Raw genomic sequence first — 14,339 nt, forward strand, 5'->3', positions numbered from 1 at the left:
ACCATGTCTCATGTAGCTGCATGATAAGAGAAGCAAAATTACAATGCCACTATGGAATAAGTGCAAGTACCATTAATCTACTAAACATTTCATTATTGAGGAAACCACATAAATACATTTTTCATATTCTAATTTGATAACATTCCATTATCCAGCTACTCCTAAATGTGCAACCTACCCAAAATGGAAGATTCAAAATCTTCAATTAATCTTCCAACAGAGAGACGTTCCCAACAGATTATATGGACCTTAAGTACAGCAGACAACCTTCTTAGGGCATAAGAACAGACACATTTTCGCACAGTAAGATGACCATGACAGTGAAAAATCGGTTGTTTCGGAACAAGCTTGACATGCTAGTTCAACCTCAGCTTCAGTTTCCTCTTGAGCCTTGAGCCAGTTCAGATTGAGAGGTATAGCCCCCCTCAGCACAAAGCCAGGCTACACTTTATGTCTGCAACAAGATGGCGTATATGTGGAGCATACCATTTTACACGTTCTAAATGTTCCAGCTGTACCTGCCACTGACGGCCTGAAAGAAAGATGAACATACTATGAACTGGACGTTTATGAGAAGGCAAGTTCAAACAAGACGAATGCAATTGCCATGACAGCATCAAGTTGTGAGACGATAAATCAGCTGCTACGGCAGCATTGGGTCTAACATGTATAAATCATGAAGTCATAGTCAGATAACAACTTGTCCAGAATAGGAATGTAACAACAATGACCAGCAGCAGGAGAAAGAAACGACCAAACCAATGAACATAAGTCCCAGTGATTATGAGAATGCTGAGTGATTCGAGAATATGTAAATCTCAGGAGCCAACAGCAAAATTATTTTTAAAATTAAAACCCAAGGATAATCGTACCTTCAGATTTTGCAATTTCCTGTATTGACTGAACCACATAGAGTGACCACGAATCCTCTTCTGAGTCCTTCACATTTCCATGCACATGCAGTACACCACCCTGAGGCCTACCGGCCAAATTTCCACAAAAAATAGAGAAGCATGTGAGTATTGTACTAAATACTAATGTAATTTAAGACAGTGAGCCATTTCAGAGCTACACCAAAGGTAAAAGTAATATTCACAACGAAAACTGGTAATACTGACAACTGCCTCAAAGATTTTTTTCCTTTATGTTTCAATCATGACAATCAACAGTAACAAAATTTTTAGCCCTTTATATCTACATAGAGCATGAGACTGGTGTATACAGTAGCATACGACTTCTCTTTCTTTTTTTTCATGTTTCTCTAGAATATTTAACTGGATGCAGATGATTTACATACTCAAATCAATAGGAGTTAATTCTTGAATTATCAGAATCCAATGTTTGTCCAAGTTTTTGTAAAAGATAATGATCAAGTAGTTGAATAAACTTTAAGTGCTATGATTTCAATATTGAACCATGTGGAGCTCTCAAAATTCCTGCTGTGGTGCCATTTTCAGCATCATTTATGTCATGATAATGTGCAAAAGAATACTGAATTAATATAAATAAATAATTGATAGACATCAGTATGCCTACATGCACCATATAAACAAGCAATATAAATACATACATACATATATATGACAGGGTGGAAAGGGGGGGGGGGAGAGAGAGAGAGGGGCCATGAAGATATCAAAAACAAAACCAACAAAACACAGCCAAACTGGAAATGGAACAGTATCAAAAGAGAGACAGAGACACAGACAGACAGAGAGAGAGAGAGAGAGAAGAAGAAGAAGCCATGAAGGTATTAAAAACAAAATGAACTAAACACATCCAAACTGGAAATAGAACAGTATCCAAAGCATGCAGTGTTGTGTCAGGAATCAAAGGCATCTTAAGTCAGTCGAATTACTTTAAAGCTCGAACAGCAGTAGGCCAACTATCCTCACTGGTTGGGAGCAAACCAAGGCAGACACGATCAGCAACACCCTGAGAGCAATACATACTTTAACAGTTAATCTGGCTGATGCATGTATAGCCTGACTGCTAATGCATTTGTGCAAACTGCAAAGTACACACTTGCAAGCAGCTAATACATGAAGTAGTCTGCCATAACATGATGGAACAAGAGAATCTGTTACTGCCAAATATAGATTCTCTTGTTACATCATGTTATGACAAACTATCTCATGTATTAGCTGCTAGCAAGTGTATGTTTGTGTATTTGTGTGTGTATGTGTGTGTTTGTGTATGTGCACACTATTGTTTCTAACTTTGAAGCTTGGATCAGAAGATGCACAATTATGTCCATGGAAAGTACAGTAGCCTATCTCCATAGCCTACTGTTAACAAAGTCAGTTTTCCTTTCAGAAATGCTGCAACTCTGTACAAGTGGGGTCTCTACTAGTTCTCCCAATGCATGGACAATGTTATTTTGTCCGGAACAATGTCTCAGACTCTCAGTGGTACGTGGGGATGGCCCCGGTACAGCGGTACCGGTAGGGCGGTACAGCACTTCCTCCTTCTTTCTCATACATAATACCTATGTCACTTTAAATGAACCTATTTTCGCTTGACGCCTCTTCCTCCTTCTTCCTTACCTTCGCACAACATATCTACAGCAAAAAATGGCATCAATTTCTTATATTTATGTTACCTTTTTTGCTGATTTCATGTATATAATTAATTAAAAATATATAACTCTCGCTGTACCGCCGTACCAAGGTTGGCAAAAACGCCGTACCTGTACCCGCTTCTCCATACCCGTACCAACACCCGTACCCGTACCTATGTGACATAGGTCCAGAACTAGTAGTGTAATTACCAAATGCCTATCTCATGATTCCCATCCCCATAAAATCCCAATTGGTTCTCTGTAAAGTTGTACGGAGTGTTTGTCACTAACAAGCAAAGGAAGGGGACTAATGCCCCAGTGGACTTTGCATTGGGATTCCCAAACACATGAAAATTCTAAGCACAAAGGCAGGCCTTCAAGCATGCTAGTAAAACAATTTCAGAAAGTAAGTACCAAATCTAGTGCCATTCTTCGATCCTTACGAATCTGACTGCTCAAGGACCTTCACAGCCATGAAGAACAGATCCTTCTCCATTATTTTCTTCCATATCATGTTAAGTTTAATTGTTCAAAGGAACTTTTTCCAGCATGACCAAATAAGCAAGACAAGTGTATGTTTCATTTTTGGAAGCATGACCAAATAAGCAAGACATGTGTATGTTTCATTTTTGGAAACCAAATCTAGTGCCATTCTTAGATCCCTAGGAATCTGACTGCTCAAGGACCTTCACAGCCATGAAGAACAGATCCTTCCCCATTATTTTCTTCCATATCATGTTAAGTTTAATTGTTCAAAGGAACTTTTTCCAGCATGACCAAATAAGCAAGACATGTGTATGTTTCATTTTTGGAAACCAGCAAAACAGGGAAGGTGCTTATAGGGCACTCCTGGATGTCTACAAATATCATAAAAGACAGAATGGAAACTTTGAAAACTAAACTTTACCAAATAATCAAGAATAATTTCACATTGCTATGATGCCATGCCTTGCCTAGGTTAAGAATTTACAATGATTTAGCAGCTCAATCAACGATATTAATGTTTGGAAGAGGATTGATTTGCCTACTTGTGGTGCCACAATACGGTTATCTCCATCAAGGATTATACATCTGTCTGAAACAAAATTTGCTGCAACATTCTTCCGCAGAGCATTCAAAGCATGAGGGTTCCATTCACATGCATAAACCAGTTTTGCACCAGCTCTAGTTGAGAAGCAAGTTGTCAGTAGTACCCAAAGCACGCAAAATTCCTTATAAATAAGGAAAAGTAGATAACTGAAATGATTGCAAAGAGAAAATGACAACATGAAAGGCCATAATGTCAACAAACATGATGCTTACTTCACCAGGAAAGGCAGCACAAAATATCCAATTCCAGCAAACAAATCAACAATGATTTCATTCCTGCAGTCTAACTTAGACATGCGAAGCTTTTCTGACAAATTTCCCCATGAAAACATACATTGTGTTGAATCAAAAGAATAGAATATTCCATTCTCATGATGATCGACCCAGCCATTGGCACCCACCAGGATCTCTAAGGTACTATCTCTTGTTCCAGTTGCTGCAACTTTCCCCTGCATATCATTAGAAAGGATTGTAAAAATGGGATTTTTCAATTGCCTAAAATCTTAAGGTAGTGTTTGATGGGCAGGTATTTTACTGTAGCAGTGGAAACATATTTCAAATTTTCAAAACATTTCTTGTTTATCAAACATAGAATTTTTTTTTTACCGTTAACATGAAAACCGGAAACATATTTCCGGAAATATGTTTCCACCCATGTTTCCACCCGGAGGGGTGGAAACATATTTCCGGAATTTTTTTTGGAGCCGTTGGGCTCGATCGTGGAAGGAGGGGGGGAGGGAAGGAGGCGGACGTGAGGAGAGGGGAAGGAGGGAGGAGAAAGAGGGGAGGAGGAAAGGGGAAGAACGGAAGGAGGAAGGAGGAGGGAGGAGAAAGAGGGAAGGAAAGGGGAAGAACGGAAGGAGGAGAGGGGAAGGAGGGAGGAGGAAGAACGGAAGGAGGAGAGGGGAAGGAGGGAGGAGGAAGAGGGGAAGGAGGGATAGTGGAAGGAGGGAGGAGGAAAGGGGAAGGAGGGAAGCGAAAGAGGGGAGGAGGAAAGGGGAAGAACGGAGGGAGGAGGAAAGGGGAAGAACAGAGGGAGGAGAAAGAGGGGAAGAACAGAGGGAGGAGGAAAGGGGGAAGGAGGGAGGAGGAAGAGGGGATGAGGAAGAAAGGGAAGGAGGCAGAGGCCGAAGGAGGAGGAGGAGGAGGAGGGGAGGAGGAAAGGGGAAGGAGGGAGGAGGAAAGGAGGCGGAGGCGGAAGAAGGGAAGGAGGGAGGAGGAAGAAAGGGGCGGAGGCGGAAGAAGGGAAGGAGGGAGGAGGAAGAAAGGGGCGGAGGCGGAAGAAGGGAAGGAGGCCGCTTCTTTCCCATTTCCATCGATTCTTCCTTTCTTGCAATCAAACGCAGAAATTTAATTCCAGAAAAATAATTCTAAGTTATCAAACACAACACACATTTGAAAATCTAGAATTTTATTTCTAGAAAACCAATTCCAGAAACATATTTCTGGAAACTTGTTTCCAGAAATATGTTTCTGGCCATCAAACACTACCTAAATGAATTCCTAGCAATGCACCACAACACTAGAAGCTGGATGCACTTCCAAAAAAACCAGAAGCATTTGCTTCTCAGATCATAATCTACATATAGTTTGAGAACATCATGTGTTAATTCCTTAACGACTCATCCAAACAAGTAACGACAAAAGGTAAGGTAAATTAAGTAATCAAGCGAAATAAAAACATCCAGCTGTATAACCTAATACATACAAGCATATATTTGTTTATGTTTCATTAGTGAAGAATCTGCCTAAATGCAGTCAAATTGAAAGATAAAACCATGAATCCAGTCTTTCTACTCATACAAGCTCCAGATTCTTGACCAAAATCAGTTCTGACAATTAAGCAGAAAGTGTTATTGCATGTGCTATTGCTTGTTCTGATACTGTCAATCAGGAATTCATATTCCCTGCAATACAAACAGATCGCAAGTGCACCTTCAGGCTCATATAGAACGAAAAGATACAACTTAGTGTTGAAAGACATTAGTAGAACCACGTCGACCATAGTCAGCAAATCATCATAGACAAGGTTACTACATAGACTTTCCTATGAAAGCAAAAAACTACACATGAATGTGTATTGACATACTTCGGAAGTGTCTACTTCATTGCATAGTTATGCATAATATACATGAACAAAATTATAAACATACACAAACATATGTCTGTCAATATTGTTCTGTTGTGTTTCTATTTGTTTGTATATATGACTACGCAACAAGAGCAACTGACCACTATAATCCACAAAATCTTGCCTCTAAGGAAGGACAACAAAAGAGATCATATAGAAATAGAAACCTGACGAGCAAGGCGCACAGCACCTAGAGAACTTGCAACTATGGGCCAAAGCTCAGCACTAACAGAATCCCAGATCTTGTGATTAAAAGCCAAGGATGGAAGTACAACTATATTACCAAGCCGCTCCCACCTGGATCACAATGTTTAGTTACGAGTTTTCTTGTCAGCTGGTATCAAGAACAAAACCAACTAAATCACGTATGTGAAAGTGTCCAAACCACAGCAAGAAAGATTTAGAAAGAAAATAAAAAGTGCACACCTACTTGGCAACTGTTCTAGAAGGTTTGTAGGCAAGCCTTTCTGGTGTATCAATGACATTACTGCTTCCCTCAGTATCTTCTGTGGGGACCTTGGTTGCCTTCTCATCAGCGCAATGTCATCCTCTACCAAAGAAGCACCACAAGCTAGCAGAAGATTCTGCAGCTCAGGTAAAGAAGCCCCATCAAGTGAAAAACCCTTTGCCATACAGAAGGCCATAGAATCACTGGCCTTTGGACTTTCAACCAAGTTATCTGAACAAGCAACCTTCTCCAAAAACCAGGTGTGACATTTTTCAGTAACTGGAAGGAATACAATTTGTTCATCTTCAGTTTTGTAAACCTTCCTCCCAGTGTCCAACCATCCAATTTTTTTCACTATATCCTTCCCAAGTTTAGCATATCTTCTTTGAATCTGTAAAGCCCACTTTTTAGGTTTCATTTCAACTGTATCTTTCGCTATCCTTTGGTCATGGAATGCCCTTGGATTTCCATTAGTAGCATGTGCACATGCGTTATAATGTAAATTCTCATCATCTGTCAATCCCTTAAGACCAGCAACAGCAGTGCCATTACCCACCTTTGTCTCTTCAGGGTTTGTCAGAGGCTTAACTGCTACACTATCAGCATGTCTGTCAGAAGCCAAAGAAGTCAACAAGCAACAATCTACTTGCATTGGTTCATTGAATTTTGTTCCAAATGCATAACATGATGCTCCACCACCAACCATAACTAGATCATCTCCCACAATGCTCACTGTACTACGAACAAGCATAGGATAATTAACAAACCCAGTTTCTACATGCTTCCATACATGAGTTTGCAGATCAAACAAAAAAATCCCTTGAAGCTGCTTTGTAACAGGACATCCACCAACTATTCCTAGATACCTTTTGTAGATGAACATTGAATGCGAGAATCTTGCAGAAGGATTTCTTCCTGTAGTTTTCACTTTCTTCCAGAGACAAATGTTGGTATCAAAACTATAAAGATCTCCCAGTGCTGTTTCTCCATCATATCCTCCAAACATAAATAATTGTGAACCTGCCGCCACCATTGAATGGGAATGCCGAGCACATGGTTGCTCCCCTTTGGTATCAATTTCAGTCCATTGCATTGTTTCTGTATCAAGGACATGCACGCACGGATAGATCAGTTCATGGTAAAGGCCACCATGCACATATACTTTTGTATCCACAACAGCAGCTGCATGGCGGTGCCTGAAAACACAACCCGATACCAAAAAGTAAACATCAACTCATATTTGTAACCACAACCTCATGCATATTGCACATACACAAATGTTGCTGTGATAAACAACCACCAGTTATCACTACAAAAATATCAGGACCAGAAACATGCATATTGATATGAGCAACAAAGAAAAGAATATGTAGACCCACAGAACCATCCTTTAATCAGTTTGTTTTTTCCACTGCAATAAACTATCTGCGAGATTAATGCAACCCATCTAACCTTGCAAATAGCATAAAGAAGCTCGGAACGCAATAGCAAAACCATGTTTAATCAACATCAATTATATGACAGCAATGAAAATACACTTGTGAGGTAACAAATCACTTTTTCAACAAGAACCTAATCTAGTGGATCCAAGAGTTGGTAGCACGACTTCTGTATATAGAATTTATTCCCTTTCTACAAGAATCTGGGCTGGGCTCAGAGATTGCAGCCACTATATACTGACATTGGCTGACCTTTAATTATGCACTAACAACACTATCAGAGATGTTGGGCCCCATTAAGTGAAAATGCACCTGGGTACATGAATTAGATTGTCATGTAGTTACCCATTTCGGTAGAAAATATCAAGAGTACCATCATTTGTAATAAGCACCTTAATGCTTTCAACCATGAAATAGGACAGGTACCTCAATGAGGCCCTGTTCTGGAGATAACAGATGAGATCTTTTGGAACCTCCAACCGATACAAGCACAGTATCTTGTTTTTGCTTCCAAATAACAGTAAATCAGACATTAAGAGATCACCTCGGACCAAAAACACTTCCAGTACATGATAGAATCTCCCATCTACTCTCCTCTGTATGGAGGACCCATACATCACTAAAAATTTGTGTAGGGTCACCCCTCCCGCCAATGACAAACATGTGGTTACCAATGACCGAAGATGTGTGTCCAATACGTGGAGAAGGAGGACCTACTGCATGAAGTACTTTTAACATGCCAGTTCTTGGGTCTAACAGCAATGAGTCATTTTGCCTTGAATGTCTGCCTACGCCTCCAAAACCACCAAAGACCAAAATCCTTCTGCTGTCTGAGTCATTTAATAAGCTAGCTGAGTGACCCCAGCGGAAGAGTTTTCCCACAGGCAGGTCAAGTATCTTCATTTTGTTAGCTGAAACGGAGCACCTATCGGTGCTTGATGACCCTGCAGACAAAGTACCACAAAGTAAATTAGAAGATGAAAAGGTTCCCGACACAAAAGCACATCCATGATCCAAGATTTACGAAGGTTTGACTCCCACCCTGAGGGGAAAAAGAAGGGGGCATCATAGTTTGCAAGGACTAGAAAAAAGATAGTTTTTTATAATGGCAAGCTCCTTACTTAGTTCCCTTAGATCTGACGATAAAACGACAAACCTTATTGAACTGGTAAATTCTAAAATCATGAACCACTTCCTAGTGTGAAACGACCAAAGCTAAAGGATAAAGAAGCTAAGAGAGAGAAAAAGACCATATTATAATAACTAGAAAAACATCTAGACGCTTGCCCTGGCGGCTAAGAAGCTGGACCAAGATCTAGTAAATCCTAGGCATATGTTGGCTTGAATCACGCAATTATTGGACATGAGTGATAAGGCTGGACAACCTCCTTTAGTGGAATTTCATGTGGATCATTAACCAGTCATACTTACATGATTTGAATTCTTTGTTGTCATGGTTGTCGTCAGAGTTACCCTTTTCATGGTGTAGACTTTGGACACCACGATGTATGGGGCATCCTGTTCGGCTGCAGCTGCACTTGATAGGGACTTGAGTTGTCTTGCCTCGAGATCCAAAACATTTCCTTCTTCCATGCATTCTGTCTGTTTATCATCATTTCCCAATGGGCTTACATCAGCCGGACCCTGTCGCACATCAAATTATATTGCACCATCAAGACTACTACAAGTAGGTCAAATGTAATAGCTAGGATCGTACGTAGAGATGCACTATAACGCCGACAGGTTCACATGTGAATGCCACGAGTATCAGCCTTACCTAGAAAAAGAGAACAGGAAACCGAAAAGGCCACCTAAATGCTGGGATAGCGCGTAGAAGGTTCTACATGGTAAAATGTTTTATCTCCTAGAATCACATTTTGATTTGATGCATGTGTTCAAATAATGCAACAAGTAAATTTATAGACCAGGCGTTCAACTTGCGCCAGATGAATGTACATGTATAACAAGTTAATCTTCTACAGTGTAGTTAAGACTACACTTCATACGCACGGGAGGAAGACCAACCTAGGAGAAGCCCCGTACAAGCGCATATAGGAATCCTTCTTAGCTTATGCAAAATAAGAATTTCTACGTGCCAAGCACGAAGAAATCATATGTTTCCACGTTGTTCCAAATTTAAGCATGAATATTTCGCCTGAAAATAATGATTTAAGACTTAGAAGTACGATTACCGTCCGCATGAATGTACACATTTGTCAATCAGAAAATATCAATTCAAGTTCAGCCACCAACCACCTATTCGGAGAATGACATTGTGCAACAACCATGTCGGAAGACTCGGAAATAATAAACAAGAGAGCATGCAGTAATCTGAGCCCCAAACCTACCTTGGAGGCCGTGAACAGGCCAAGGAAAGCATCCGTCCGCTTCCTGTTGGCAGCCATCTTCTCATTGGCAATCCCGACCAGGTATCTAACGTACTCGGGCGAGACCATCATCCTCCCCATCTCCCCCAAGGGCACCTCTAGCCGTATCGAACACCGAATCGCCACCATGATCCTCTTGCTCACGCTGCTTATCCCTACAGTCAAAGCACCCGACAAAAATTCAACACCCAACTGCCGAAAAAATTCGACAACCAGCAAAGGAGGAATCAAGAAGCAGCAGTAATAAACTCAACCCGACTCTCTGAAACCGCAAGAAATGGCCATGGCAACCAGAGAATGAGCAGAGGTAACGTCGATACAGTCGACCGCAAGAATGAAAGGCTCGAAGCGAAAGACCATGGTGTCGTGACTGTCATCGGAAGAGGAAGGTGGGTTGAATAGCAGGCTGGAGACGGTCTCCGGGTCAGCGAACTCATGGGTAATGAAAACCCAATCTCCTGCCTTCTTCTTCTTCTTATTCTTGTGGCTGCTCTGGTCGTTAGGGGCGGCGTGGGAGAGGATGGAGATCCTTCCCGAGCAGGAGCTAGTGGTGAAGTAGGAAGGATGGGCGTTGATGGCGTCGAGGAGTGGGATTATGGGCACGTCGAGTGAGCCCTTTGGGGATTTGTCCATTCCCTCCCTCGCCAAGGCAGACAGAGCCATCGACTTCCTCTTTGCGAACTCCATTGCTCTCTCCCTCTCCCCTCTCTCTTGTGCTGAAGAGGTTTACATCTATGCTCAGGTCCGGATTATAGTATTGATTGCAGGCTGGAATTAAGGTGGTCCGGTTTGACAAGTCGGATCTGGATTATAGTAACCGACTAGCGAAAGTAGACTCCTGCTGCTTGGGGCTGGACATGAGTAAACGAATCGGGTACAATTTAATGGATTTTCTCGTTAATACCTGGGTTGGATCTAAATCTGATTTCTTACACATTTAACTGGTCGGAATCAGATTTAGCACAAGCTGAGGATTCCCGCCATAACTTATGTTACAAAAAGATAGGAAACAATATACAAAAACAGTGAAAATTAGCATTTTCGGGTTAAAAAGCTATTGCTAAATTATAGTTCAGTGAAATGTTATCTTTGTGTAAGGGGAAGTACCATAATTGATCGGACAGGCGGGCGTATAAAAAAGCATGTTGCTTAGTTGATTTTAATGTTTCTTATTCTCTTCAATCGTAAAGGATGTGATCATCAAGTTGAAAAATGCAATATACTCCACCTAAATTCAAGACCCCAAATGCATGGGAATGGGAGGGCTTTCGAATCTTTTTAAAACCATAAGTTGTTAACTTTCTATTCACTCACAAAGAAATACTATCTTCAAAATCAACGAGGAATAAAAAGTTAGGGGATCATTTCAATAATTCCTGTAAGCAGCCCTTGACACACCTCCGCTGTTCCTTTTGCAGGGCGTACGGACACCTGCATATATCCATTGACCTTGTGAATTTTGAATGACATAAGATTGTTTAATTTGTTGTAAATATCATACTTTATTCATTATTTTACCATGTATCTTGTGTGAGAGACTTATTAAGTGACCCATAATCTTGCTCACCTCCTTAGTCCTATCACCAACAAATTATTAACCCATCCTTAGAAATTCCAACCATGAGCCTTCACCACAAGTGGTATCCTTGCAACCTACCTTGTCACTTGCCATGATCCTTCTATGATATTGATCCGTCTATTAAGAAAAGTGGAGACTGGCATTAACCACACGGAGACACTGCAGTGTCTGCAGACTCTGCACTTATAATGATGTTTGGGCTTCTACTCCCAGAAGATTCACCTATCTCACTCAAAAGAAGAGGCCACAAGGACCAGGCAAAGTTGATGAATGCAGAAGGCGAGAGACTCCTCTTACGTGGATGCTGAGGTGAGGCATCTAAGCAAGTGAAGCATCCACGACCAACGTTTTGAAAAGGAAGCATTAGACACACCCTGCATGCTAGTCAGCTTGGTGAGGATCTAAGAATTTTTTTTCATTTTCCTCCTAGAGGCACCACCAAGTTTTTGATTTCACGACTAATGGGCAGGTACATTCTCCAATGAAGTATACCGCAAGGCACTTGTGCCTTCATTTGTGAGATTATACTAGACCTTGGATTTCACTTGCTGATGCAGGTAGTACATACTTCTCCATACATTCTCCGGTTCTTGATATATTCAAGATATCATAGCTTCTGGATTTCCGATGGCAGGTTGATCTCCATGAATCTGCTTGCTTTTGTCACATTAACCTTAATGAAATTATCAAACTGCATTTACAAAAAAGTTTTGTGGTCTCAAAAGAAGGAAAACAATCCTCATATTTTTCGAAATCCCAAGTGAGAGAAATACACATAAAGTTTCACAGAAGCACTATTAGATCTACCCCAGCAAGACATGAATTGCATTGACTTGCTTTAGTATATCTTGGAAGTGTTGATATGTCACCCAAGCTCTGGCTTGTCTTGTACAGGACTCAACCAATTAGAGATGCTCTTCCTTGTAATTGTTTATGTATTTGGATTTGCTTGGTCAAGGGGCCTCTGAGATGGCTGATCTCTCATGAGATCTGTCATTGGAGAAGTGCTTGGCCTACTAACTTGTATGTTAAATTGTAAACTTGTTGGCTACCTTGTTCATTGCAAAGGCACTTATAGCAATGCTCTGCTAGTTGAGCTATGCATTTTTTTCTGCCTGCATGATGCATCGCATTGACATGTTACATCCTCTTGTGTAGAAAAAAATTGGTTGGGGCTAAGAAGATACATCCTATGGTGTTTAAGAGAATACTAATTTTGAGCTTTCCAATTTTGAGCTTTCCAAACAAACTGTGCATTCAAAATGATGGTGGTCCTCACTTCTCAAATTTACCGTGAAGTGAAGTGGCTTTTTATTTATTTCCGGACATTATATTGAAAAGCATGTGTAAGGGTATCCAAAGTATGAGGCATCTTCTGTGAGCAACATGTTTTAATTTTTCCAGGCTTTGTTAGTTTCTGACTGAGGTTTATATTAATTATCGAGCCTCGTTCAACTCCAAAGCTGATATATATGCTATTGTTATTTAGTTTGAATCTCAAAACTTTAAAATTGCAGCCCTTTGATTGTTAAATGCATATTTTCATCACAGACTATGGATTTGGTGTATTTCCATGAAGAAAATAAATAAAATGAATGCATTTAATGCACCAAAATTATCATTGCAGTCCTGAGAATAAATTTGCCTCTGCTTGAACTTTTTTTTTCTCCTGAGCAAGTGGATCTCAAGGGGACCAATGAATACAGACTGAAGTTCAAATTAATTCTGCAGCCTGGACAACTTCACAGGTAGTATGTGTGATATAATTGTTTAGTTTGAACCTGAAAATTCTACAAGTTGCAGCCTTTTGATTGTGAGATGCATGTTCTCATTACTGACTACATATCTGGTGAATGTCATGAAGAAAAGTAAATGCAAAGCAAGTAGACACAAAGGCGATGAATGAATTCTGATCACCTATTGCAGGATGATCCTGGAAATTGCAGCTTGCTATCTATTGCATTTTTGGTTGCTTTACCTGCTTTCTGGACAACTGGATATATATGAAAATTGTACAGATGTAGTTGCAAGGAAGGTTTCACCAAAAACTGAGATGACCTCCATGAGATGTGCTTACAGAAGCACTCACTGGAAAACTAGGTTTGATGTGAATTTTGATCTCTAACTTTTCAGCAGTGGCAAGAGTAACTGTTCCACTGCCGTCATTGTGCTACTGCTACTGCTCCTGTTAGCTTTTATTATGGAAGATGCAACATTGTGAACGTGTTTCTTATCATTTTTACTGAGAAAGAAACAACTTTGAAGACTAATGCTTATTAATGGACCACATCATGGCAGTTAATTTTAAAATAATCACGAGATGTAAAAGCAATATAGTCTCATAATTCAGTCCCTTTTCTTTCTCCTGGTGACTTGGGCTTGAAGTGTTTGCAGAGGAGTGTACATCCAGTCCCATTCTCAAATCCATCTATCTGTTGCAATATCTATATCTTGATTCCTTTGACAGAATCACTGAAGTGTCGCAACCCCAGACAGGCTAGAGTGCCAGAGTCCCACCTTAGAGAAGGCTTGGCACAGTTTCAAAACCTAAGAACACGACGTTGGATTGTTAATAACTTAATACTCATAAAACAGAGGACCTTTTCATCTTTCCAAAGTTGTTATAATTCTAGTCTGTCAAATTTTGAACCCTTGCAAGAACCTGATCATTTGTCAGGTGATTCAGCAAGCCATCTGTGTAATGGTGTA

The 14,339-nt window shown here is 40.4% G+C and overlaps 1 protein-coding gene across 1 annotated transcript; it reads right to left on the bottom strand.

Moving 5' to 3' along the window:
* Positions 1 to 67: 67 nt before the first annotated feature.
* Positions 68 to 10,795, bottom strand: LOC116267911 (tRNA wybutosine-synthesizing protein 2/3/4). Its single transcript, XM_031649846.2, has 11 exons — positions 10,306 to 10,795; positions 10,013 to 10,206; positions 9,083 to 9,308; positions 8,209 to 8,608; positions 6,204 to 7,421; positions 5,945 to 6,074; positions 3,860 to 4,095; positions 3,586 to 3,721; positions 1,856 to 1,932; positions 873 to 979; positions 68 to 532 (listed from the first exon to the last, which is right to left on the bottom strand). The coding sequence occupies exons 1-11, from the start codon at positions 10,736 to 10,738 to the stop codon at positions 426 to 428; spliced, it is 3,264 nt and encodes a 1,087-aa protein (XP_031505706.1). The 5' UTR covers positions 10,739 to 10,795; the 3' UTR covers positions 68 to 425.
* Positions 10,796 to 14,339: the final 3,544 nt, after the last annotated feature.

Source organism: Nymphaea colorata, chromosome 1, assembly GCF_008831285.2.
Source record: "Nymphaea colorata isolate Beijing-Zhang1983 chromosome 1, ASM883128v2, whole genome shotgun sequence".
In the NCBI taxonomy this organism is placed as follows: domain Eukaryota; kingdom Viridiplantae; phylum Streptophyta; class Magnoliopsida; order Nymphaeales; family Nymphaeaceae; genus Nymphaea; species Nymphaea colorata.

Bases quoted from the DNA above. Each gene is read 5' to 3' on its own strand.
- LOC116267911 (XM_031649846.2), bottom strand. From the start codon at position 10,738: ATGGAGTTCGCAAAGAGGAAGTCGATGGCTCTGTCTGCCTTGGCGAGG. The intron at 8,609-9,082 runs GTTAATGATCCA...CTTTGTCTGCAG, and splicing joins AAATCATGTAAGTATGACTG to GGTCATCAAGCACCGATAGG. The intron at 3,722-3,859 runs GTAAGCATCATG...CTTCTCAACTAG, and splicing joins GTGCTGCCTTTCCTGGTGAA to AGCTGGTGCAAAACTGGTTT.